This window comes from Schistocerca piceifrons, chromosome X (assembly GCF_021461385.2).
Source record: "Schistocerca piceifrons isolate TAMUIC-IGC-003096 chromosome X, iqSchPice1.1, whole genome shotgun sequence".
Lineage (NCBI taxonomy): Eukaryota > Metazoa > Arthropoda > Insecta > Orthoptera > Acrididae > Schistocerca > Schistocerca piceifrons.
This window is the reverse complement of record NC_060149.1, coordinates 62,545,623-62,572,260: the sequence shown is the minus strand read 5'-3', so window position 1 is coordinate 62,572,260 and position 26,638 is coordinate 62,545,623. Positions and strand designations below refer to the sequence as shown.

The 26,638-nt window shown below is 39.5% G+C and overlaps 1 protein-coding gene across 1 annotated transcript in view; it reads left to right on the top strand.

The window, feature by feature from the left end:
* The window catches only part of LOC124721644 (spermidine synthase), a 53,303-nt gene that overhangs the window by 12,005 nt on the left and 14,660 nt on the right, over nt 1-26,638 (top strand). The window contains exon 4 of the mRNA XM_047246707.1: nt 4,065-4,294. Within this exon, the coding sequence (XP_047102663.1) occupies nt 4,065-4,294 (230 nt within the window). The remainder of the gene's footprint in view (nt 1-4,064; nt 4,295-26,638) is intronic.

Below are 26,638 nucleotides of genomic sequence, written 5' to 3'. Positions count from 1 at the left end.
GAATAGGCCTCTGGTATGTTCTGCCAGTCGTAAAAGGCGACGAAAAGAACAAACCACTAATAGGGCTAACCCCCTTTTAGTGTGATTAGTTGGTTCAGGACAGAACTAAAGAAGCCTCGGACAAGCGCCGTCATGGTCGGGGACGACGCTTGAACCCTATGCCCGCCCACAATGGTAACGACACTGCTAGCCAACTGGAAAATGATTCAAATCCAAATAGAGGTGTTTTGCAGGATATGCTTCCTGCAGCCACCCTAGAAGGAAAACAAAGACAGAGGATGAGATGGTCAGATGAAGTTAATTGACACCTCATGTTCTGTTATTACCAAGCAACAAACCTAGGAACAAACACAACTGGATACAGATCACAAGTATACACAACATTTATTACCAGATACCCAGAATTAAAATTTTTAACAGAACGACGACTAGCTGATCAGATCCGTGTAATAATCAAAAATAACATGATACCCCAGTCAGAATTAGAAAACATCAAACTACAACAAATACTGGAACAAAATAATGTGCAATCAGAAGAAAATACAGTAATGGACTCAAACATCCCAGAGCAAACAAACAAAGAAAAACACGCATCAATTAAACAGTCGGAGGAAAACAAAATCTTAAGACAGCCACCAGAACAAGCACAAATAGAACACGAAGTGACACACATGTAAAAATTTCAGCTGACATATATAGAATACAAAGACACAAATACAGACATTAGACCATTCTTGCATAGACTGCCAAATAACCCACAAGTCGAAACAACAATAAAAACTATCAACACAATCATACGCAACAAAATAAATGAAAACACAACTATGGAAGAGTTACAACTACTGGTTTATATAGGAGCACTCACTACACTAAATATACACACTAGGCAGAGATCATAACCAACCAACACACAGAAGAAACCCACAAAACCAGCATGGCAACACAGGCTACAGATCCGAATAGAAAAACTGAGAAAAGACACCGGACAGCTAACACAATTTATAAGAAATGAAATGTCAGAAAAAAAACGAAAAAGGTTAGGTAAAATCTCACAACAAGAAGCGATAGAGCAATTAGATGAAAAGAAGCAGAAATTACAAGCATTGGCCAAAAGACTTAGAAGATACAAAAAAAGTGAAAATAGAAGGAAACAAAACCAAACATTCAAGACAAACCAAAAGAAATTTTACCAGACAATAGATAACACACACATTAAAATAGACAATCCACCAAACATAACAGACATGGAACACTTCTGGAGCAACATATGGTCAAACCCGGTACAACATAACAGGCATGCACGGTGGATACAAGCAGAAACAGATACATACAAGATGATACCACAAATTCCTGAAGTGATAATTTTGCAACATGAAGTCACCCAAGCAATTAATTCTACTCACAATTTGAAAGCCCCTGGAAAAGATAAAATTGCAAATTTCTGGCTAAAGAAATTAACCTCAACACATTCACATCTAACTAAATTATTTAAGTTACATTGCAGACCCATACACATTCCCTGATACACTTACACATGGAATAACTTATCTGAAACCTAACGATCAAGCAGACAAAGCAAACCCAGCTAAATATCGCCCCATAACATGCCTACCAACAATATACAAAATATTAACTTCAGTCATTACACAGAAATTAATGACACATACAACACAGAACAAAATTATAAACGAAGAACAAAAAGGCTGTTGCAAAGGAGCATGAGGATGTAAAGAGCAACTGATAATAGATGCAGAAGTGACATATTAAGCTAAAACTAAACAAAGGTCGCTACACTATGCATACATTGATTACCAAAAAGCTTTTGATAGTGTACCCCACTCGTGGTTACTACAAATATTGTAAATATACAAAGTAGATCCTAAATTGATACAGTTCCTAAACATAGTAATGAAAAATTGGAAAACCACACTTAATTTCCAAACAAATTCAAATAATATCACATCACAGCCAATACAGATTACGCGTGGAATATACCAAGGAGACTCATTAAGTCCTTTCTGGTTCTGCCTTGCTCTGAACCCACTATCCAACATACTAAATAATACAAATTATGGATACAATATTACTGGAACATACCCACACAAAATCACACATCTGCTATACATGGATGATCTAAAACTACTGGCAGCAACAAATCAACAACTCAACCAATTACTAAAGATAACAGAAGTATTCAGCAATGATATAAATATGGCTTTTGGAACAGACAAATGTAAGAAAAATAGCATAGTCAAAGGAAAACACACTAAACAAGATGATTACATATTGGATAACCACAGCGACTGCATAGAAGCGATGGAAAAAACAGATGCCTATAAATATCTAGGATACAGACAAAAAATAGGAATAGATAATACAAATATTAAAGAAGAACTAAAAGAAAAATATAGACAAAGACTAACAAAAATACTGAAAACAGAATTGACAGCAAGAAACAAGACAAAAGCTATAAATACTTATGCTATACCAATATTGACCTACTCATTTGGAGTAGTGAAATGGAGTAACACAGACCTAGAAGCACTCAATACACTTACACGATCACAATACCACAAATATAGAATACATCACATACATTCAGCAACAGAAAGATTCACATTAAGCAGAAAGGAAGGAGGAAGGGGATTTATCGACATAAAAAACCTACATTATGGACAGGTAGACAATTTAAGAAAATTCTTTATAGAACAAGCAGAAACTAGCAAAATACACAAAGCAATCACTCATATAAATACATCAGCTACACCACTGCAATTTCATAACCACTTCTATAACCCTTTAGATCACATAACATCAACAGGTACGAAGAAAGTAAATTGGAAAAAGAAAATACTACATGGCAATCACCCGTATCATCTAACACAGCCACACATCGATCAAGACGCATCCAACACATGGCTAAGAAAAGGCAATATATACAGTGAGACGGAAGGATTCATGATTGCAATACAGGATCAAACAATAAACACCAGATATTACAGCAAGCATATTATTAAAGATCCCAATACCACAACAGATAAATGCAGACTTTGCAAACAACAAATAGAAACAGTAGATCACATCACAAGCGGATGTACAATACTAGCAAATACAGAATACCCCAGAAAACATGACAATGTAGCAAAAATAATACATCAACAGCTTGCCTTACAACATAAACTTATAAAACATGTTCCCACATACAAGTATGCACCACAAAATGTACTGGAGAATGATGAATACAAATTACACTGGAACAGAACCATTATAACAGATAAAACACCACCACATAACAAACCTGACATCACACTCACCAATAAAAAGAAGAAATTAACACAACTAATCGAAATATCCATACCCAATACAACAAATATACAGAAGAAAACAGGAGAAAAAATTGAAAAATACACCCAACTGGCTGAGGAAGTCAAGGACATGTGGCATCAGGATAAAGTTGACATTATACCAATTATACTATCAACTACAGGAGTCATACCACACAATATCCACCAGTACATCAATACAATACAGCTACATCCAAACTTATATATACAACTACAGAAATCTGTAATTATTGACACTTGTTCAATTGCCCGAAAGTTCCTAAATGCAATGTAACATATACCGTACAGTTAAAAGGAAGTCACGCTTGATCAAGGTCTGTGGCCCTTTCCATTTTTAACCAGACATAACGTCTGAGAAAGGAAAGAAATAATAATTAATAATTAGAATGTATGTAGTGATGAGGATAGGGTATTTTCCATACTGTTTTAGAAGTACTTGATATTTTTATGTATATTTTTTACAATTAATTTTGTTATACAACAACAGAGTTTTTGATTGATTTTTTTTGTATTACATTTAAAAATAGTAAATATACTAAAATTGCATGTTGCACTATTTATGTGAAGCTGTCACATAAGGTAAGGTACACTTTGGGAGAAATAATTGTTTTTCAACATTTATAGGGGAGCTACTATGTACTGACTAAAATTTCAGTAAAATGAATGAAAATTGCTAATTTGTGTGCTATTACCACCAAATGAAATTTGTCTTTTTTCCAGGTCCTGCTGTGTCCTTATTTCAACAGGAATATTTTGAACTTATGTACAAGGCCTTAAAACCAGATGGTATTGTTTGTTCGCAAGCAGGTACTGTGTGGACAAATATAGACTGCCTTGCCAAAACACTGGATCACTGTAGGAATGTGTTTGAAACAGCAGCTTGTGCCACTGTATCAGTTCCTACATATCCAACTGGTCAGATTAGTTTTGTCATTGGAGGACGCAGTCCGGTAAGTTTCCCCTCTGACTGTCTGTTGCTGTTTTGATGTTGCTTTTCTAATTGGTCATGAGCAATCTTTCATATAATGTGTAATTGCTTTTTATATTAGAGTATTGGAAATGGTGTATGAAAGCAGTTTGACAAAGTCTAATTCACAGTAATTATATGGAACTTTCAGTAAAATATCACTGATAATTATTTAATTGGCATAATGTTTCAAGCTTGGAGTTAACTCTATTACAACGTTTCATATGGTTTACATAAATTAGGTCCAACAGTTTTAAATTGGCATGGCATAAATAAGATTTTAGTCCATTAGTCCTGAGACTGCATGCATTAAATAATATCTTTTAAACAAAGAGAATCCATATTAGGTTTACAGTTGGATGTTTATTACTATGTACTTTTATGATGGAATACTTGTAATGACTGATCCCAGTATAAATGAAGTGAAAGGGGAAACACTGTTAATAGTAGGTAGATCTGCACAGTGGCTACATAGAAATGAAATGAATAAAATTGAAACTATGTACTACTGTATGCACTAAGTGAAATATAAATGAGTGAATCTTTGTGACTACTAGGGATTCTTTGGACCCACAACTGAAATGGTATGCACACACAAGGCAGTCGTGCCTTAATCTATCAAGAGTGATTTCCTTACTACACAAATTAAAATGTGTATCTGGAAGGTATAGTGTGGTCTTTACATTATGCTTCCTCTCACTCTTTCATGAGTAGTACATAGTGAGCACGGGACCCAAAGCTATTGCAGCACCCAGTTCCTCTCCTGTGCATCCATCTCTCATCTCTTACTCCCTCTCTCATGGTGGCAGCTTTGATGTCGACCCAGCTATTTCCAAGGTTTTGCATTCCTTTCTTGGAATATTCATTCATTCATCTCCATTAGACTGAAGTAATTATTGATTCCCCTCTGGTTTTGACCTTCATGTTCCAAGTTTTTCTGTTGTGTGGACCGACTGGGAAAGAACACCTTAAATAGCAACTACTGCACGCAGTGTTAAAGATCAGCTGCACATAGTACCTGCATAGACTCTTACATGTACTTCAAAGCCAACGCAGTAGCCCATCTGATGTGGTGGGGTTGGTATGTACCATTTTGGTTGAGCCCCCTAACAACACAAGAATCACACTGCTGATGCTTTAGCTGCTAGCTCCCCACTCGAACCAAGTAGTAAATGTCCATTGTCCAGGGACATCAGGACTCCCTCGCCTTGGGGAGGGGGGGGGGGGGTGGCAACGCTTTACTGTAGGCACCTTCAGTGCGGGATGGGGGGACATTTTGAGTGTCTCAATGAGGCTGAGGTCTACGCTGATGGTAGCGTAGCTACTGGTAGGGTCACCTGAGCTGGGCAGGCCTCAGCAGAGGGTCCTTATGAATAGTGTCCCACAACTTGGGGAAGGAAGGGCTGTTCCCCCCCATCCCCCCTCCATGGAGCTCTGCCAACAGTGATTAGGTATGGGTATGGCAGCTGTAGTTTCCAAAGCTGGGGACTGGCCAGCTCTGCCAGACCCATTCTACCGTAAACTCTGGGCATATTTCAGAGAGCAACATTACATGCACTGGTGGAACAATGTGTGTTTCGAAGAATGGGGCCCTTGGCTTCATTGCCTGGACCATGAGGAAGATACTCACCTCTAAAGTGTTAAATGACTTCATAATTGAACACTTCTAGTTGAAACTGCCACGTTAAACCAAGTATGTACTTTTGTAAAAGTGTGGTTACCTGCTCGGACATAACGGAGACGGACCTTGAAGAGTTCATGTACATCTACACACACACACTCCACAAGCTACCATATGGTGTGGGGCAGTGGGTGTGTTCTGCCACTACTGATTATTTCCCAGCCTCTTTCACTTACAGAGTGAGGGAAAAATTACTGTCTGTATGCCTCTGTATTAGCCCTAGTTTCTCTTATCTTTTGTTTGTGGTCCTTATGTGAAATGTACATTGGTGGCAGTAGGATAGTTATGCACTCAGCTTCAATTTTCTCAATAGCATTCCTTGAAAAGAATGTGCCTTCCCTCTGTGGTTTCCCATTTGAGTTACTGAAGCATCTCTCTAATACTTGCATGTTGATCGAATGTACCGGTAAAAAATCTAGCAGCTTACCCCTGAATTACTTCAATGTCTTTCTTTAATCCAACCTGGTGAGGATCCCACACACTCGAACAGTACTTGTGAATGAATCCCACTAATGTTCTATATGCAGTCTCCTGAACAGATGAACCACACTTTCCTAAAACTCTGCCAATAAACTGAAGTCGACCATTTGCCTTCTCCACTGCAATCCTTATATGCTCGTTCCTTTTCAGATCACTTTGCAACATTACACCTAGGTATTTAATTGATGTGATTGTGTCCAGGACCACACTATTAATGCTGCATCCAAACATTATGCGATTGTTTTTTCTACTCATCTGCATTTACTTACATTATTCTACATTTACAGCAAGGTGCCATTCATGACACCATCTAGAAATTGTGCATAAGTCATCCTGTACCCTCAGACAGTCACTCAAAGACAGCGTCTTCCCATATGCCACAGCATCATCAGCAAAAAGCTGCAGATTGCTGCTCACCTTAACTGTCCGATCATTTATGTATGTAGAGAATAATAGCAGTCCTATCAAACTTCCACGGTCACTCGTGATGAAACCTTTGTCTCTGATGAACACTTGTCATCAAGGACAAAATTACTGGGTCCTATTGCTTAAGAAATCTTAGTTACTCGCACTTCTTGGAACATACTCCATAGGCTCATACAAAGTACCTTCGTTAACAGTCTGCAATGGGGCACCATGTCAAGTGCTTTTCTAAAATGAAGGAATATGGGTTCTGCCCCGTCATCCATAGTTTACAGGATATGATTTGAAACATGGGCAAGCTGAGTTTCGCATGGGTGATGCTTTCCAAAACCATGCTAATTTGTGGACATAAGGTTTTCCATGTCAAGGAAATTTATTATATTTGAACTGAGAATATGTCCATAGATTCTACAGCAAACCATGTTAAAGATATAGGTCTGTAATTTTGCAGATCCAGTCTGTTACCCTTCTTATATAGAGGAGTCATCTGCACTTTTTTCCAGTCACTTGAGACTTTGCCCTGTACAAGAGGTTGGCAATAAGTGCAACCTACGTAAGGGGCCAATGCTGTAGAGTAGTCTTTTTAAAACTGAACTGGGATTCAATCTGGACCTGGTGAGTTATTTGTTTCCAACTCCTTCAGTTGGTTCTGTATGCCAGGTATGCAGATGCATACTACTATGTCCTCCGTACGGGAGTCTGTGGGATGGTCAAACAGTGGTATGTTTGTATGATTCTCCTACATGAAAGACTTCTTAAACACAAAATTAAAACTTCAGCTTTCCTTCTGAAATCTTCTATTGCCACACTAGATGAGTCAAAGAGTGAGTGGGTAGAAGCCTTCAAACTGCTTACATCTTTTACATAGCACCAGAATTTTTTCGGGTTCTTGGCTAGACCCTTCACTAAGGTAGGATGGTGTAGTAGTTGTCTGCTTCAGGCATTTATCTTTCTACAGATCCATAAATCTCTACTGACTTTTGTCTGTCATTTGTGTATTCTCTTTTGAACCAAGAGTGCAACAGTCTTTGCTTCATCACCATTTTCCAAAGTTTGTTATTAAATCACTGTGGGTCTTTCCATGCCCGTAATCCACATACTCCAGAGTGAGATTTACAATTGGTTTAAACTTCACCCATAATTTCTGTACTTTCATCATACTGGAATTAAATGATGCCAATTCGTTGTCTAAGTGGGATGCTAGCAACTGCTTATCTGCTGTTTCTAGCAAAAATACTCTCCTACCCTTCTTGATTGATTTTATAACTTCAGTAGCCATTGTTATGATATCATGATTACTCATCCCTGTCTCTGTACTGACAGTATCGATAAGGTCCAGTATGTTTGTAGCTACAGGGTCTAAAATATTTCCATTGCATGTGGGCTGTTTAACTATCTGCTCAAGAGTTTGCGGAAAACATGTTCAAAATTACTTTACAAGACTGTCTTTCTGTACCCTCTGTAATGAATCCATAGCCATCGCAGTCTATACGCAGTAGGTTAAAGTAGCCTCCAACTATTATTGCGTGATCTGGGTATTTCCGCCATACTGAGTGTAGACTTCCTTTTAATAACACTAAAACTGTTGCAGCAGATAAGATGGGTGGTAAGAACATCTGACAATCCTTGATTCCACTTAGAACTGTTATGCATGCCCAGATAACTTCAGTCACACTCAGTCAAATTTTTTTCAACTACAGTGAACACTTCTTCTTTTATGGCATCTAATCTGTCTTTCCGATGTAAGTCGCTAAATGTCTCAGAGCTTTCTATTTAAGGTTTCAACCAGCTCTTGGTCCCAAGAATAATTTCAGTTTGACAAATTTCCTAGAGGGCAGTAAATTTGGGAACTTTTTCTTACAAGCACTTTGACAATTTACTGATAAAATTTTGACAGTCAAAATACCTTTACTCTGAACACGGTCTGATCTCACTGGTGAGTGTTCATCAGAGTACCACTAAAAAACTACTGCTTAGACTAAAGAAAATCCACGTGCACTCCACAAGTACTTTGCTGCCCGATTAGCTGCTTCATTTGTATGGTGCACCCCTGACCTGTCAAAGGGAGTCCTACAAATCTCAAGCCAATAACAAAGGTCCCGAAACCTGAAGCCAAGACCATCACAGTCGATGAAGCCTTTGGTTGATACCCTCCACTCGGCTCCAAACCAAAGGACCTCAATCAAATCTGGGAGCAATGCTGCAAATTGCGAGCTCTGCTTCGGCATCACGCTTGTGAGGCCAGCAGCCTTCACCACTTAAAATGCCAGCTGCCCGTATGAACTGAGGATGGCCTTAGAACCCAAGTAACCGGTGTCATTGGCAGTGAGGTGATCCACAACTTATAGACAACAGCACACTGCCCATTCTGTAGCTACAGGCAAGGTCTTCTCCACATCTCGGATGAGGTCCCCTGGCAGATATAGCAAGTGCACATTGGATTTCACTCCAATTGTGAATGCTACTTCCCTCAGAGGCACCATAACATGCCTAACAATGGAGCTCCTGGTGTTTGCTGTGGGACATGCCAGATGCTCTGCCACCTCTGCACCCAGAGGCAGCAGTCTGAAGACAGCTGACTGTAGTCAAAAGCACCTACATCAGCTTCAGCTATTTTAGAATTTTTGTCAGTTCCTCCTGCATCCTCACACAGAATGCACACATCCTATCCATCCCAGGACTACTAAGAAAACACAGAAAAAGTTAAATATGTAACTTGCTGAGTTGATACTTTGCTTGTTGTTCCATCATGATTTTTTCAAGTTTAAGGTGATTGTGGTGCTATGTATTGGAGATCACAGATGTTAGACGTGATTGTTGAGATCGACATTTGTAGCAGCCGCACCAGCTAAGTGAACAGGTGCCGACCACTAGCCGCTGGATGCCAGAACATACGCTAATGGGTTTATGCCTATGTTAGTATTTGATTTGCCCTGGGTATTTAATTACCACAGTACCACCCCTATCGAGGAGATTTTCCCTTATCCACCATCAGGGGAGGCGCCATATGGGGGAACTAACAACCCCACACAGGCCCATAATCATTTTATTAATAGAAAACGGTTTCCATTGAATATAATTGTGAGTCGTGCGTACCTGTAAGTATCAAAGTAACCTATCTATAAGAAATATAAATATTGGGCATATAACCATCAATTCTCTGGAATGTAATACATTTTTGTCATCTACAAAATTGAGTTCTTGTTGCATGTCACTTCTCAAAACTGATAAAGTAATTTATATAAAAAATGACAGTTTGAGTTTCCCTCCCCTCCCCAGAAAAATTTATGCAGATGCCTATGACTCAGTATTAATTAATAAAACAGTTGGTGATGAATGACAAAGCCCATCAGGGTCACTTACAATTCTGACTTCCCGAAGAGTTCGGGTGGAAGAGAGGGCCCAGTGTGACATGGGACACTGAGTTAGATGTTTAGTAAATGCTTTGAATGCAATTTGCCTTCTGCTCATTAAGTTGTATTACAACTGAATTTATCTAGGTTTATTGTGGTTCATATAAGGTACTCGGGTTTAGAAACAGAAACCGTAGCAGCTATGAAATCTTCAAACTGAAGATGGTGGATACACAATCCATTGAAACCGACTAGAAGACTACGCCACTTGGCTGATAACCTATGAAGATTTCATAGCTGAAATACTCCGAGAAAGCGTGCAATCGCATAGAAACTGTATCATTTTGTTTGTTTTGTTTATTGGGTGGGAGGGGGGGGGGCTGATTACATGGTGTGGATAGCCAGGGGAGAGGGGCAGGGGGTGTCGGACCCACCTTGAAAGAAACAGGAAAATAAAAGGTAAGATAACTAAGCGATTTAGCATAAGAGAGATTTTTCAGCTGCAGCTCAGAGATCCTACTACCCCACTATCTCACAAGTCAGGACATCCTGTGATGTCATTTGACTGGTAAGGCGGCTTTGGTGATGGCTCTGTCTATTCCAGTGTGAACCAGCTAATTGTTGTCACATCAGCTTCTGCGATGGACAAAAAAAGGTGGCCTCTTTGTAAATTTTTATTATTAAAAATTACCTACATTCAGTGCCTGGGGGCACCTTGTAAATCTCCTCCCCTCTTCCTTCCTGAAAGAATTCCCTACGGGGAAATTCTATAATCTGAAAGGGGCCTCAACTCTAGGAAGTAACAATATTTGATTTTTGTATAACAATTCAATATTTAAATTTTATTTAACAATTCTATTGTTGGATGTAACATTTACATCATCATATGGTGACTACAGTTTCGACACAGGACTATGACTGTGATGGTGTTAACAAAGATTGATGAATGAATCGTTTCAAAGACAGCTTTGAGGGGTACAAGTAACTGAAACTGCCATATGTCAGGAATTAGAATGTAATGTGAAAATTACTCAATACATATTTACAGGCCATTTAATTAATAAAGGAAATGTCTGATTTGTAACATTATTAGAAGAGGTAATGAAATTGGTGTGATTTGTAATAGAAAAGGGGCTTCATAAAGTAGACTTTTTGTTGGCCAATTAAATAATTACGATGTTTCGGAAGGTATTTTCATTCTGTCATTGCAACTACAAGAAAATGCGTGCCGCCCCCCCCCCCCCCCCCCCCCCACCAGACACATTTTGAGGTAAAGCATCATCAGTGGTGATGATTTCCGCTTGGTTTCTTGCCTACATTGGGAAATGCCATCTGCTAGCACATATTTTGTGTTTTTTTTTTTTTTTTTTTTTTTTTTTTTTTAGTTGGTCTGTAGAACTATGCATTTCTTTATGTTTTACACACGCCACTGTTTTCTGTTTATTTTTACACTTCTAAGTGAGAACAGTGGTGTGTGAAAGTGTTGTGTAAAACATAAGAAATGCATAGTTCTGCAGAGCAACTATAAATCAGACTAAAAGTATAAGTGTCTAATGGAAAAAAAGAAAGAAAAAGAAAAAACCACACACCAAAGATGTGCTAGCAGTTGGCATTTCCCGATGTAGGTGAGAAACCAAGTGGAAATTGACACCACTGATGATGCTTTACCTTAATAAAACAAAACATGTCTCATGAAAAATAGTGCGTTTTCTTGTAGTTGTAACAAGTGACTGTAAATACTCTTGGGAATTGTACAGCAACTATGGACAATATAGCCAATATGAATGAATTTAGTTAGAATGTTACTTAGAGGATGTGATCAGTGGTATTAGTGAACTCTAAATAAATTTTACTTACAATGATTCTATCCTGCCTGATAACAGTTAAAACAAACTATTGTGGCCCAAATTCTGTTCCATGACTTCGACCTGCCTTATTGTCAAGTAGAGAACATAAAGTTGCCATCCAGGTGGTTACCCATCCTTACGGTGACCGGGTAACCACCAGGGTGGCACCCTGTTAACTTTATATCTTATGAAAATTGGACTTCCACTAAAAATATTTTGTAAAATGAGGTTATTAATATTATGTGCTTATCAAAGATGTATGGTATTCATGTATAACACATTAATGATAAGTGATTTAATTTTTGTGAATTTTATCTCGGATTTGACAATGATAGTTTTGCCCCATAAGTGGTGTAAAACAGACACCCATAAGGTTTAAATGTAAAAAAAAAAGTTTATTCCAAAAGTCTCAAAAAAGCTGTACAAACGTAGAGACAGCTAACAACATGAAATAAGAAATTAACAAATGAGTTAGATTTAAGTTTGAAGAACAAAAGTCACAAATAAAATTGTCATCTTCTTCTTTACAATTTGTACAAGCCTTGTGGGGCCCATCCTTTACTGTTCAGACATTAAATCCGCCTCTCCCTGTTCTTTGAGCCGGCCGAAGTGGCCGCGCGGTTCTGGCGCTGCAGTCTGGAACCGCGAGACCGCTACGGTCGCAGGTTCGAATCCTGCCTCGGGCATGGATGTGTGTGATGTCCTTAGGTTAGTTAGGTTTAACTAGTTCTAAGTTCTAGGGGACTAATGACCTCAGCAGTTGAGTCCCATAGTGCTCAGAGCCATTTGAACCTGTTCTTTGAGAGAGAATAAAATTCATTGCAGCATATGCAAGCCTCTTTGTCCTCATTCAAGTCATCATCATTACCATTCATTTTCTTTTCTTTTACCGTGCTATTTTCACATTTTATTTTGAGCTTGGATTGAAAAGAAAGCTTTCTCTTTGGACATCTTGTACTTTAGCATCTTTGCCCAATGCTCTGTTGTTTTTAGCTTTCATTCTTTCTTCTTTAATTTTCCTTTGCTGTTCTTTTTTCTTCTCCTCTCCCTCTAGTTCTGATTTCTAAGGTGAGGATGTGAGAATGGCTATCTTTCCTTTTTTCTTTCCATTTTTCTTATAAACACTCTCATTTCTGTGTGGAAGTGACATTAGTAATTTAGGTGATATTAGAAGTGCACTTGTTTCCAATGGTATTTTTTGTAGGCCTACTGGACTTAGCGCCCATGACGTATGTGGTGAACTTGCTGCACCAGAAATGGGAGTTTGAATCCCTTCTTCATTCTGCACTTCAGAGGTTGAAGGTCGGGAACATGTAACATCGGGCATTACAGATGTAGAAGGCTGAGGAAAATTGTCATCAGGTCTTCTAGACTCTAGTCTCAGGAGGGTTGCAGAGACAGTCCTGGAACTGTACAGCATCTGTTGCACCAGAAGGTAAATTCTGACATTGTGCAGTGTTTGATGCTTCTGTAGAAGTTGATGGCTGACAGTTTGTAGAATGTGATTCTTCTTGTCTATTAGTAGTTTTCTGGTTTATTGGTAGTTTCAGATGGAGCATCCAAGTGATGGGGGAATAAATTTATATTGAAAGGGTGTAGTCCAGTCTTCTCAAAGCCCTTTATGGCACTTTGCATAAGAGCAGCTCCTGCAAAGGCCCTATTTAGAAGCTCACCAATTTGGTAGATGGTGATGCAACACATAGGATGGGCAATTAACCACGGCCATGCTTCCTGCTCATAGTATGCATTCAAAGGGGCCATAAAAGAAACATATAGGGACTGAAGGTGTTGTGTTGTATGCAGTGAAAAACACTGTAAAATGGTATTGTGTTTCCGAGGTAGGTCAATAAGGCCCAAACTGTTAGTATGTGGTTCATGCTTGTCCAAAATGAGCAAAACTAGTTTCTCCAGTGAAGGGTTAGAAAATTCTTTGAATTTAGTAAACCAAATTAGGAAAGTGTCCCTATTGATCCAACCCAATTCATGGAAATAGGCGAAGGATCCCAGAGGATCATCATCCATTAACAACAGATTTCCCTTCTTCCTTGGAAATATGAACATTGGCAGCATAAAATTCCCATATGTGCTCATACATGTTTCTACAGTGACAAGAACACCATGTTCTACAGAGGATGAACATCCAGTTTGATTTTTCCCCTGGAGGGCTAACACATTCGAAGGTTTGTTTGGGACTGTGAGAGTCCCATCTCATCTACATTATACACATCACTTGGTTTAATTTTGTAATTTGTGTAAATTGACTCCAAAAAATCAAACAATTTCACTACGGCAACTGGGTTAAACCCTATAGCTCGAGATAAAGATGTATGCTCTGGTAACCTTAGTTTTAATTCAGTATGTCTGTTAGTGAAGCCGTAATACCAATCTTAATGTGTCATTTTGAAGGTATGGTTTGTGTGTGTGTGTGTGTGTGTGTGTGTGTGTGTGTGTGTGTGTGTGTGTGTGTGTGTGTGTGTGTGTTTTTTTTTTTTTTTGCCAAATCAAATGCCAGCCAGTGTAAATTGGAAACTGTCAGGCCAGAGTCTTTCCTCCATAAATAATACGTGCTCAACTATTTCCTTTCCTTAAGCTTCAGAAAATACAGCAACATAGCGACCTGACCTAATGGCTTTTCAGAAGCTAGGTAGGGCATCAGTTCTCACTCACCCCCCCCCCCCCCCCCCCTGTACCCTCATGACCACTTTGAGCTCTCGCATTTCTTCCGAGTCCGTTTTGTCCTTCACCCGAGGGTGGTATTTCATCTCGTGGGGGAGTCCTGCTGCTCATACAAGATGATGTTCGTAGTCAACCCATGTCCCTCACTGCCCACCTTCAAGTTATTGCTGCTCAGTGATTTTAATGTGCACCATCCCCTTTTTGACTCGCCCAGAACGTGTCAGAGAGGTGCACTTTTAGCTGACCTCAATCAACTTAACCTCCTCTGAATTAAACAGGAGCACCCACGTTCCTTCCAGACTCCACGCACACACATTCCCCTTTGGACCTATCCTGTACTGCCCAGCTTGCCCATGGTCTTGAGTAGTCCGTTCTCTGTGATAAATACTCGAATACCATTTGCTGACTCCTACCCCACCTATGTGCATGCCCAAATGGCAACTGACTAAGGCCACTGGAGGCGTTACTCCTCACTGGCGACCTTCGACAAACATCATTTCCCCAGATGTGGTGACCAGGTAGAATATCCTACAAAAGTTATCCTTACCACCGCAGAACATTCCATTCCACGCACTTCTTTTTAACTACACTGTGTCCCAGTCCCTTGGTTGACTGAGTTGTGCCATGATGCAATTTGCGTGCAGAGATGACTATGGCAAACTGCATTCATTATAAACAGTTCCAGCACAGTGTCCTCGAGTTCTTAGAGATAATAAAAAAAGCTGTCTGGATTCCATACACAATTCCTTTTAACAGTTCCACTCCCTCTTCCATCTTGTGGGCCAACCTTTGACGGCTCTCTAGGGATGAGATCCGTTCCATAATTTCTGGCCTGACAGTAGTAGATGATGTCGTAGTGGACTATATTGCTATCTCCAACACCTTGTGCCACCATTTTGCAGAGATTTTGAGCTCCTACCACTATCACCCTGCCTTCCTATCAAGCGGAGGCGGCTTGGGTGATAACCTTCTCTCCTCAGAATAGTGAGTGCTACAATGGCGCCTTTACTATGAGAGAGCTACATCATGATCTCAATTCATCCCAATCCTCCGCCCCACAGGGCCAGATGAAGTTCACATTCAGATGTTGCAGCACCTTTCTTTTGCTGCGAGCAAGAACTTTCTGCTTCATAAATACAATTGCATCTGGACAGAGGACACATTTATCATGCACTGGCGTGAAGCCACTGTCACACCCATACCTAAGCCTGGTAAGGGCAAACACCTTCCTTCTAGCTACTGCCCCATTTCTCACCAGCTGTGTTTGCAAGGTGATGGAACATATGATTCATGCCCTGCTGGTATGGTGGCTGAGTCTCACAATTTACTAATGACTGCACAGTGCGGATTTCAAGTGCGCTATTCTGCAGTTGACCATCTCATCACTTTGTCCACCCATGTCATAAATGGTTTTCTATGGAAATCCCAGACTGTGACAGTGTTCTTTTGATTTGGAGAAAGCCTAAGGCACCTGCTGAAGGACTGGTATCCTCCGTACTCCCTAAATGTGGGACTTCTTAAAAGACTGAGTTTCCAAGGTACATGTGGGCTCTGCCTTGTCGGACACCTTTATCCAGGGAAACGGTGTGCCTCAAGGTTCCATCCTGAGTGTCGTCCTCTTTGCTATCGCCATTGAGCCTATAATGGCCTGTCTCCCACCGGGCATCTCCAGTGCCCTTTTCGTTGACGATTTTGCCATCTATTGCAGTTCTCTACGCACGTGTCTCATTGAGCAGTGTCTTCTGTGGTGTCTCAATCACTTTTGCACACTGAGCATCAACGATGGATTTTGTTTTACGTGGCAGCCTGCTGCACGTGGTTTCTCAGTGTCATATTTTCTCCGTGGTACTTCCTGGGGAGCAGATCAAACCACCTTCTTCTGTTTGTACCGGTCCCTAGTCCGTTCGAAGCTAGACTACATGTGTTTTGTTTATGCGTCTGCATGCCCATCCGTCTTACGCCATCTCAACAATATCCATCATCGTTGCATCCATTTAGCCACTGGCACCTTTTACACAGCCCGATTGAGAGTCTGTATGCAGAAGCTGCTGACCTGGTGCCCGACATCAGAGTGGCACTTGCTCATCGTACCCATGATATGGCCTAAGGCGAAGGCAGCAGACACCTCTGCGAGGTCGTACAGGATCCCGCAACAGTGGCAACACTGGTTAGACTGGGGCAGGCAGTCCAGACTGGGTGCGCTAAGCAGGCATCCGTTGCACCACGGCATGCAGCTGTGCAACTCTGCCCAACACTTTCACGCATTCACTCATGATTTAGTAATTTGTATGTGGCACCTCAAAGCCGAAAATGATGAATTTGGCATCTCACATATGATGGTAGCTTGTACACTCCCTCGGGACTGTAGTCAGGATTGAAAAGTGATGTGGGCTTGTAATTATTGTACAGCACTCAGGCTTAGAAAAGGAAACTGCATCAATTTATTTGGTCATGAGGGATTACATAGGGAGTACTGCCATGGGGGCAAGAGAAGATAATTCTTGTAGCCCCAGACCCATCTTGAGGGAGAAGGGGAAACTCAGAGGTAAAGGAAGTAAACCATTTAGTGTCTGCTCTAAGTGACAGCTGGGAACAGAAGAGAGAATGTTTTTCAGCCATGGTTTCAAGCCCTCAGTCTCAGAAGTCAGGTGACCCTGCAACTTGATTTGATCAGCAAGCTGTCTTTGCTGAAGACAATACTATTTTGGCATGAAGCGACCGATTGTTGTCGCACCAGCTGAAAGGTATCGGACAAAAAAGACAGCCTCTGTATAAAATTTTAATAACAAGAATTACCCTTGTTCAGGACTTTGAAGACACATTGTACAGGGTTCTGTAATGATGAAAGGAAAATTCGACAGTTGAAAGTTCAGACACACATATGCTACAGTGAAGCTAAAAGAGCTTTCAAAGCTATGCAACCTCCTGTGTTTACTACTTCTTTTGCATTGGCCCTTAAGATGCCAATCATCAAGTGTAATGCCTCCAAACAAACCCAGACCACAGATTCAAGTATGAGTACAATCACTTGCCAGTATACTTAGGAGGAAAAGCTACACTCGCACCGGAAATCGTTCAGAAGCTGTTGATGATGGACATGGAACCTCAGCCACATAGTGCTGAAATTCAACTTAATAGTAATAGGTATCGATATACCGAATGCAACATAAAAATTTGTGCTGGACCAGGACTGCAATCCTTACTTCCGGCATGCTCCCCAGACAATCTTCCACATGTCGCACACCTGTCTACTGTGTGGTTATAATTAAACTTCCCTATCTAACATGTTATAACATGGAAACTAATTACCATATGACTAATGATTTTGGTAGCATTAATGTCAAGAACATGGGGAAGAGAAATAATGCAGACTCGATTCAGTTGAGACACTTTATATGTACTGCTATGGTACATCGTACCATTACGTACTGGTACCATTACTGCTACAAAAGGGGGCTCAATATGGCGCCCAGCAGTGTCCAAAAAGAGTATGAAAGTGCAGGATTGCATTCTTCTCAGCAGAAGAAAGCATGTCCATAGGTATGCTGGCTACCTCTCTTAATATGCTGCACTTCAGATCAGCACAAGTGTGAATGTTTCCCTGGTAAACCCCGTCCTTCAGGCAACCCCACAACCAGAAATGATAGGGAGTGAGATCAGGTGATTGTGCTGGCCAAGCATTTGGAAACAATTGGGTGATAATTCAATTGTTTCCAAATGTGTTTAGGAGAATGTGTGTTGGGCCCCCATCTTGCATGAAAACTTTTGAGTTCAATGCGTCTCTCTCCTGTAGCGCGTGTTTGACATACTGGCGATGGATTATTGCAGTAATGCCTGCCAGTCACACTGCATGTCTTTGGTCCTTGAGTGCAAACCTGTTGCAAAACGAATGGGCCAGTGATGAATGTAGCCATGGAGCCACGCCATATGGTTACCCATTCACCATACAGAGGAACTTATGCACAGTGACAGGAGGTGAAGAACCCCACACTTGGCAATTTTGTGTGTGCACCTCACCTGTCAGAGAAAATTGAGCTTCTGTCTAAGGGTGGACTGAATGTTTTTGTTGATGACAGATGCAACACCTCCCCTGTCCCTCTTACCATGGTCGTACAAGCAGTTACAGTGGAATTTCTCACATGAATTATCTTCCACCACATGATCCATTGGATGTAGATGCACTGACAGAACTGTTCCATGCACATCCCTGCCCATTCCTCTTTGAGGGGACTTAAATACACACAATGTGCTGTGTAACTCGACTACCACATGTTATCAAGCACTTCACTCATTCAGAGAATATCTGCCTTTTGAACTGTGGTCAGATGATATATTTTTCCACAGCTACAGGGTAATTTCAGCCATAGACATTTTGTGTTTGCTTCCCAGCTATTGCAGACTGCATTCAGTGAGAAGTGGCCACAGGTGTTCATTCCAGTGACCACTTTCTGGTGTGGATTTGCCATTTGACTCTTTCGGTTGTTGACAAGAGACCACGAGGATGGGAAGTTCAAAGGGCAAATTGATTGTGGTACTGTCACCGGGCCATTTTCAAACAATGAGATTTTGCCCAGAAGATGGTGGACCATATCACATGTCAGATGCAATGAGCTGCCACAGGTTTCGTTCCCCAGTCTAGCAACTGCCTCAAATGGCGGCCTGTCCCATGGTGGATGACGAATGTCTCTTGGTAATCGGAGCAAGGTGTGCATATTTGCGGTAGTTCAAACACCATATATCTACAAAAAATCCTTGTGCCTTCAGATCTGCAAGAGCACATGTGAGGTGAACAATAGAAGGACAGGAATGGAACTCCTGGAAGACATTCGCAACTTCTGTTAATCGGCCCACTTCCACTGAGCAAGTTTGGGACTCAATAATATGGATTTCAGATGAGGGCAGTACACTTGCCATTATGGCATTGGTGAGAAATGGGAGAAATGGGGAGGGCGGGCTTATTTGAATCTTGATTCAGTGCACAGAAGCGGTTTTCATGAAACCCAAGCTTTCACAGTCACTATTTTCTTAAAACATACCATTTTGTCACCTACTGTAGGAGACATGATGGGAGTATCTAGAAATAAGATGGTTAGCCTTTTGGAATAGCACTGCATTTCTGCACAGCTTATACACATCATAATAGTATCGTAGTGAGAAAGACTGTTCCTTTTGAAGCAGATGTTGGAACATTGTAATAACCATTATACTTACTGTCTTAACCTAACACCATAAATTAACAGCCATGTTGGTAGTGTTTTGTTGTTCTGGCGTGGGTTGAATAGATCTTAGTTTCATTTGTTAGGCCCTTAGAAAGAGTTGTTTGCTAAAGAAATGAAGCCCTTCTAGATTGTGGAGGAATATTATAGGAATGTTAGTAATCTGTCAGTTGTAAAGTGCTTCATTCACTTACATTGCAGGCATGCACCATAATAGAATGAATTGAGTGTATAAGAAGAATTAAAATGAAGTATTAAATTTCACTGACATGAGGACAAATAATTTGTTGCAAGTCATGGTGGGAGCATTCTGCAGGGACTTGATAAAATCAGGGAAACAGTACTAGAGCTGGTCAACTCAACCTTCAGACTCACTTGTAAACTCATTACCAGTGTCCATATTCACAGCCATGAGGTGCACTGGGCCAAGCCAGCTATAGACATCTGGCATAGCAAGCCTGAGAGATCCTACTATGTTCATGAATAACTGCTGCTCACCTGCAGCCTGTCACAGTTCTATAACGAGAGGACGACATTCTACTAAAGTTAACAGGCGGGACATACATTCTACTGGACAGACACACAAGGAGGCAGAGTAGCTCCAGCTGGGATAATTTCTAGCTACTAGTTATTTAATTTTATTAGGAATTTGCATCATTTAATGTTGGATGAACTAGGTGCCCAAGCCAGAGTATTCTCAGATTTGCCTTAAGTTTACCTTGTTTTCCCTTGCAACAATTTGAAATGAATACTTAATTTTGTCACACGTCATCCAGTCTCTGAACAGTGGCATTCTATTCATTTCTTTTGCTCAACATCTTGTTTAAACTATCTTGGTACCATGCAAGGCTAAAAAAATAAATTTTTGATGAAGGTTCTGGAGTAACGCCAGACATTCTGTTGAAAAAAAAAGAAAGTAAAATAAATTTTGATAAGACTTATAAAAAGCTTTCCTTTGATTTTATTGAAAATGTTTTGTAATATTTCTTACTTACTAAAGAAACTGTCATCCAAGTTTCATCTTGGGACCATTGTGGGAACGATCAGCTTTTGAGCTTTGCTCTCTTTTCTTTTTTTTTTCTAATTTTGCAAAATTTGCTTCATTGTTTTGAAGTAGTAAGAAAACAAGATAGGGCTCTGCATTCAACAGAACAAATGTTCAGTATGATTTTTAATTTCAGATAATGACTGAAAATGTTATTTGCAGTCCTGTGGGTTACGTTCAGCATCAAAGAGGGGGTGGGAGTGTTACTTATGTCACATCTTAAAGAATATCAAATGAACAGTTACTTCATAAATTGAGTCTGATTATAGCAGACAAAAATTGTACATCTAGGCACATGCTTAACAAATGAAAAGTGTGACTAGTTGTGGCACTATGATGTTTGTACCCAAAAGGACAAGAAAATGCAAAGATAAAAATATGATAGCACCAGCCAAATTGTGTGCATTATATGACAATAAACTGTTTGGGCAGTACAAGAAGTTTGGGTAAAACATTAGAGAAAAGTGACATGTTGGTGGTGCAAGCCAGATCGGCAAGGGTGTAAGTGTAATAATGATTAGTGAGGGTAGTTTTTTTCTGTCACTAAAACTACAAAAAGTGGGTTTTTTTCCCCCCCACCAGATGCATTTCGTTTTATTGAGGTAAAGCATCATCAGTGGTGGTGATTTTCGCTTAATTTCTCGCTTACGTTGGGAAATTCCATCTGCCAGCACATCATTGATGTTTTCCTACATTAGACACTGATAAGTTTGGTCTAATTTTTACTTGTTCTGCAGCACTATGCATTTCTTATGTTTTTCACAGCACACTTTTATGCACACTGCTGTTTTCTGTTTGTTTTTGTACTAAACAGTGGTGTGCGTAAAAGTATGCTGTGAAAAACATAAGAAATGCATAGTGGTGCAGAACAACTTAAAATTATACCAAAATTATCAGTTTCTTACGCAGAAAATCATAAACGATGTGCTAGCAGACGGCATTTCCCAGTGTAAGCGAGAAATCAAGCGAAAGTCACCACCACTGATTATGCTTTACCTCAGTATAGTGAAACGCATCTGGTGACCAAAAAATCGTGCATTTTTGTAGTTGAAATGACAGAACAAAAATACCCAGAAGAATTGTAAAGCAACTACGGACAATATGGACACACAAATGAAGTAATAATGATTGTAGAAGGGTGAAATGGCGCAAGGAGGAAGGATCGATATTGATGTGTAGTGTGGCAAGAGGAGATTGCCGCTGTGAATGAGGGCTCCATCCCATTGTGTACATAGTTACTCAGATCTAATCTCAGTTATCTGGATAATATTTTGAAAAAATGGTGTTACATAATGGTACAAGAATCACAAGAGCTTGCAGAAATTCAAAGTAAAAGAGAAATGTAGGTTGTCACAGATAATCGACTATGTCACTTTTATACTTGTTGTAAAGGCCATTTCATTTTAGCCTTTCACACTGGGTATTGGTAGAATACAATTGAGAATAAAAGATAACTGTAAAAATACACACACATGCATTATGCATAAGATAACTGTGTTCTGGGCTGGGCCCACTCAGTTAGATAGTGCATTTCTAAATGGCTAACATGGGGTACAGTCTTCATTCCCAGTCGCAGGATGCCTATCTAATGGCTTCCAGGGGCAACAAAAAAATTTATTTTGAACATCTCATATATTGGATTGGTTGGTGCGTAAGTTTGTAGTCTTTTCCATAAGTTTATTAAATGCCACAGATACACGTTAGTCATCAGTAATATATTCTCCTTCTCTATTTACAACAGTCTGCCCACTCCGTTGTAACTTTTCAATACTGCGACTGTAGAAATCGCACGGTTTTGAGGCGAAGAGCTCATAGAGCCACATTCAGATCGCATTTTCATCTGGAAAGGAAGTTTCTTGAAGGTTGTTTGTTGGTGAGCAGAAAAAGTGAAATTCTGAGGGTGTGAGATCAGGTGAAAAGGTGAGTGCAGAATAACTTCCCAACTCCTATATAGTGTTTTATTATTATTATTCTAGCAGAGTGCAGACAGGCATTATTATGGAGTAGCATCACTTCAAGCAGTATTCTTGGCCATTGTTCGTAGATTGTGCTTGCAAGGCATCTCAGTTGTTGACAGTAAGTGTCAGCAGTGATTTTCACACCTCACGGAAGCAATTCGTAGTACACCACACCATTGCTGTTCCACCAGATGCATAACATTATCTTTTGTGGATGCGTGCAGGTCTTTGTATGGGGAGTTGTTGCTTTGTTTGGGCTCAGTCATTCCTTTCTTTGCTTTATGTTAGCATAAAGGTACCATTTCTCATTACCAGTAATGGTACAGAATAGGAATGGTTGGGGTTGTTCGTGAGCCAATTGATGACAAGCAAGCAGAGATGCACATATGACTATGCACTGATTTTTATGAGCATGCAGCACCAATACACCTGAATTTTTTTTTTAACCATACCCATTTCATGTAAATGTCACACAATGATAGAATGATCATAGTTCACCACATTTGCCAGTTCTCGAGTACACTGACATGGGCCATTGTGGATTAATGTGTTTAAATGATGATCATGAAACCCTGAAGGTCTTCCCGAACGTGGAGTGTCTTTAATGTCAAAATGACCCTCCTCAGACCGAGAAAACCATTTTCTTGCCATGCTCTGCCCAGTGGCATTATCCCTATACATGATGCAAATGTTTGTGGCTGCCTCCACTGCTGTCACCCTTCTATTGAAACCAAACAGAAGAATGTTGGAAATGTTCAGATTTCTCCAGTTGTCACTCCATTTTCTAGCATCCACAGCTCCACTCACTATCTCCAAATGACAATATGTAACCTCAAATAGCGACTGTGAACTAAAAATAATAAATTACAGTTAATAAATAAACCCACAGTAACCAGAATATAAATATGAAAATAAAAATGCTACGAAATTAAGCACTAACCTAATAATTGTTGACCATATTTAAAAATTTTAAATCCTGTCATAATCTCCTCATTAAGAGGTGTAATCTTATGTTAAAGGTTTAATGCAAAAAGACAAGCATTACAGTTAGAAACTGTCTGTCTTCAGGCAGCGTAACTCATGAAGTGCAAATTACCCGGACTATATTCATCCAGTATTTGAAAATGAGTGATGTCCAACAAACTTTACACATGATTTAAAATATTCACAAAACTTTTTCTCACTGATAACTTTATTGCGAATAGCAGAGTATTCGCCTAGATGTTGATGTAGATAACAATGCCCACCACAAAACTATGAAAGGAAAAAAATTTATCGCTTACTACATTTTCGCTGTTCATGCAGTAAAACTGCCACATTAGATCTGACATTTTAATTTATTACTTCTATTGTATTTTATTTGCAACACATTTTGCAGATAGTATCCACATATACCAATGAATGTTCCAGCAAAATTAGATCATCGTAAGACACACATTTCATGAGATATGAAGCATAAACACTGAGATGCCTGAAAAACTAGCTTTTGATTAACACACCGTGCAAATTATACAGCAACTACTGGCTACTTTCATTATTTGATCCATAATATTGGCACGTTAATGTTACTTGTGACAAGTGTCCTCTGTTGGATATTATAGTACTGCATTTTGATATGGTTGGTAGTTGAAACCAATATCATTTTTAAGCAATTAATTCCATTTTCATTGTAAGCCTCAAATTCAAAGCTCCAGATTACCCAAAGGCATAGACTTCTTGTAGTTCCTACCTTAAGTACTACGGTCTCGAACATTAACACTCTCTTACCAATACCATTGATACTTACGATGTAGCAAGATTATTCGTTACATGATTGCCTATCTGATAGTGGATATGAAAGTTATGTTATTATTTGTGAGGGATACATTGCACAGTTTCCCATTCAGAGGTTCACAAAAGTGATTGGCTAACTTTTCACATTAACAATTGTCCAGCCTATCTGCTAGAATAGTTAAGTTGCCAGTTATCAAGCTGGAACCATTTGTTTGACAATTTTGCAAGATCAGGTATATATGTTTCAGTTATGATTTTCAACATATCACTACAGTCACTACTGCACATACATTCAGTTATGATGTCCTCAAAAAGGGGATTTCAGCAACAAATAAGTTACACAATTAAATAATCATTTTAATTACTACAGAGAACTTCTCCAGTGCTTTTTGAAATAAATTTTTCTTTCAGTTTTCAAACAAAACGAACTTGAAACTAGTTAAGTGTTCTTTATCACAAACCTAGTTCACTAACTGTCAAAGATAGTTAGGTTCAGGTTTTGCATCTAGCTTTTATTTCTCTGGGCAAAGATTTTCAGCATTCTCACAACACGAGACATAATAGACTGTAATGGTTTTTATCAGTAATACCAAGTGATCATCAAGTGACAATTGATGGCTCATGTGGCCACTCAAGTTCAGAGAGAGTCTTGTTTCCAAACACATCTTCACTAAGAATTAAATCAATGGGATTCAGTGGACATACTTATTGCATCACTTGTAAAACCAGGTGATTCATGCACTCTGTGATGCCACTTGCATATAGCTCTAACATAATCACATGCTGTAACATAAAAGTTAAGTGGTAATGCAATAGACCACAAAGCTGAGCCATATTTTATAGGAAATATTGAACATGTTATCTTGGCAAACTGAAATGACAACTGTTCATTTACACCTGGCTCTCTTTTAAGCACTGAAATATTCATCTTCCTCATAGTTCTTCTTCTGCAAGGACTTTATCACACAATTCAAATTACTATTCAGCTGTTTAAGGAAACAGTTTGTCTGCTGAAATGAGTCATTTTCTTCCTGTGCTGCATGATTACTTTACACACAATGTTTCACCTTCCCTTAATGTGAACAGCTCTATCATGAGGTGATGTGATTAGATTGAGGGGAATGTATTTTGGCAACACTAGAAAAAACAGATGCACAGAAATGTAGCACTTCCTGGGACAGTAGTTTCCAAAATGAAAAAAAATCTTCCAACATAAAATATATGCATGAAAAAGAGGAATTCATTTGAAAAAAAAATTTAAATAATTGACTTGTTGCTTAATCACAACATCCAATATCTGGATTATCTCAAATGTAAACAATACTGAAGTAAAATACGCAATGCATGGACAGCTACTGTGGCACCAGCTGCCAACATCAGATTCTGTTAAGTAGTTGTTATATACTGAAACATTACAATCATTAGTCCAGCTTACATTTTGCATCTGTGAAAAGTTGCAATTCAATCAGTGTCAACTTTGCAGAAACACTTGGAACATATGCTACTATTTTTGTTTGTTTCCCATCTTTTTTTAATGCAGTGGATTGATTCAGTAGCTTTTCCTTCCACTGCCCTTAATGAATCTACAAATACTCAAACAGCCTTTGACTGTGCGACTCAGAACATTCTCTTAAGTAAATTAGAATATTATGGTGTCATCAGCAGTGCTGTGAAATGGTTTGTGTCTTATCCAACAGGAAACAGTGTCGTTGCAAAATACCTGTACAGTAAGCAGTCAGTCTTCATCTGATTGGGAATTAATTGCCTGTAGTGTTCCTGACAGTTCCATCTTGGGTCCATTGCTTTTTCTTGTGTACATTAATGACTTCTCGTTAGCTACATTGCCAGATGCTAAGTTTGTTTTGTTTGCAGATA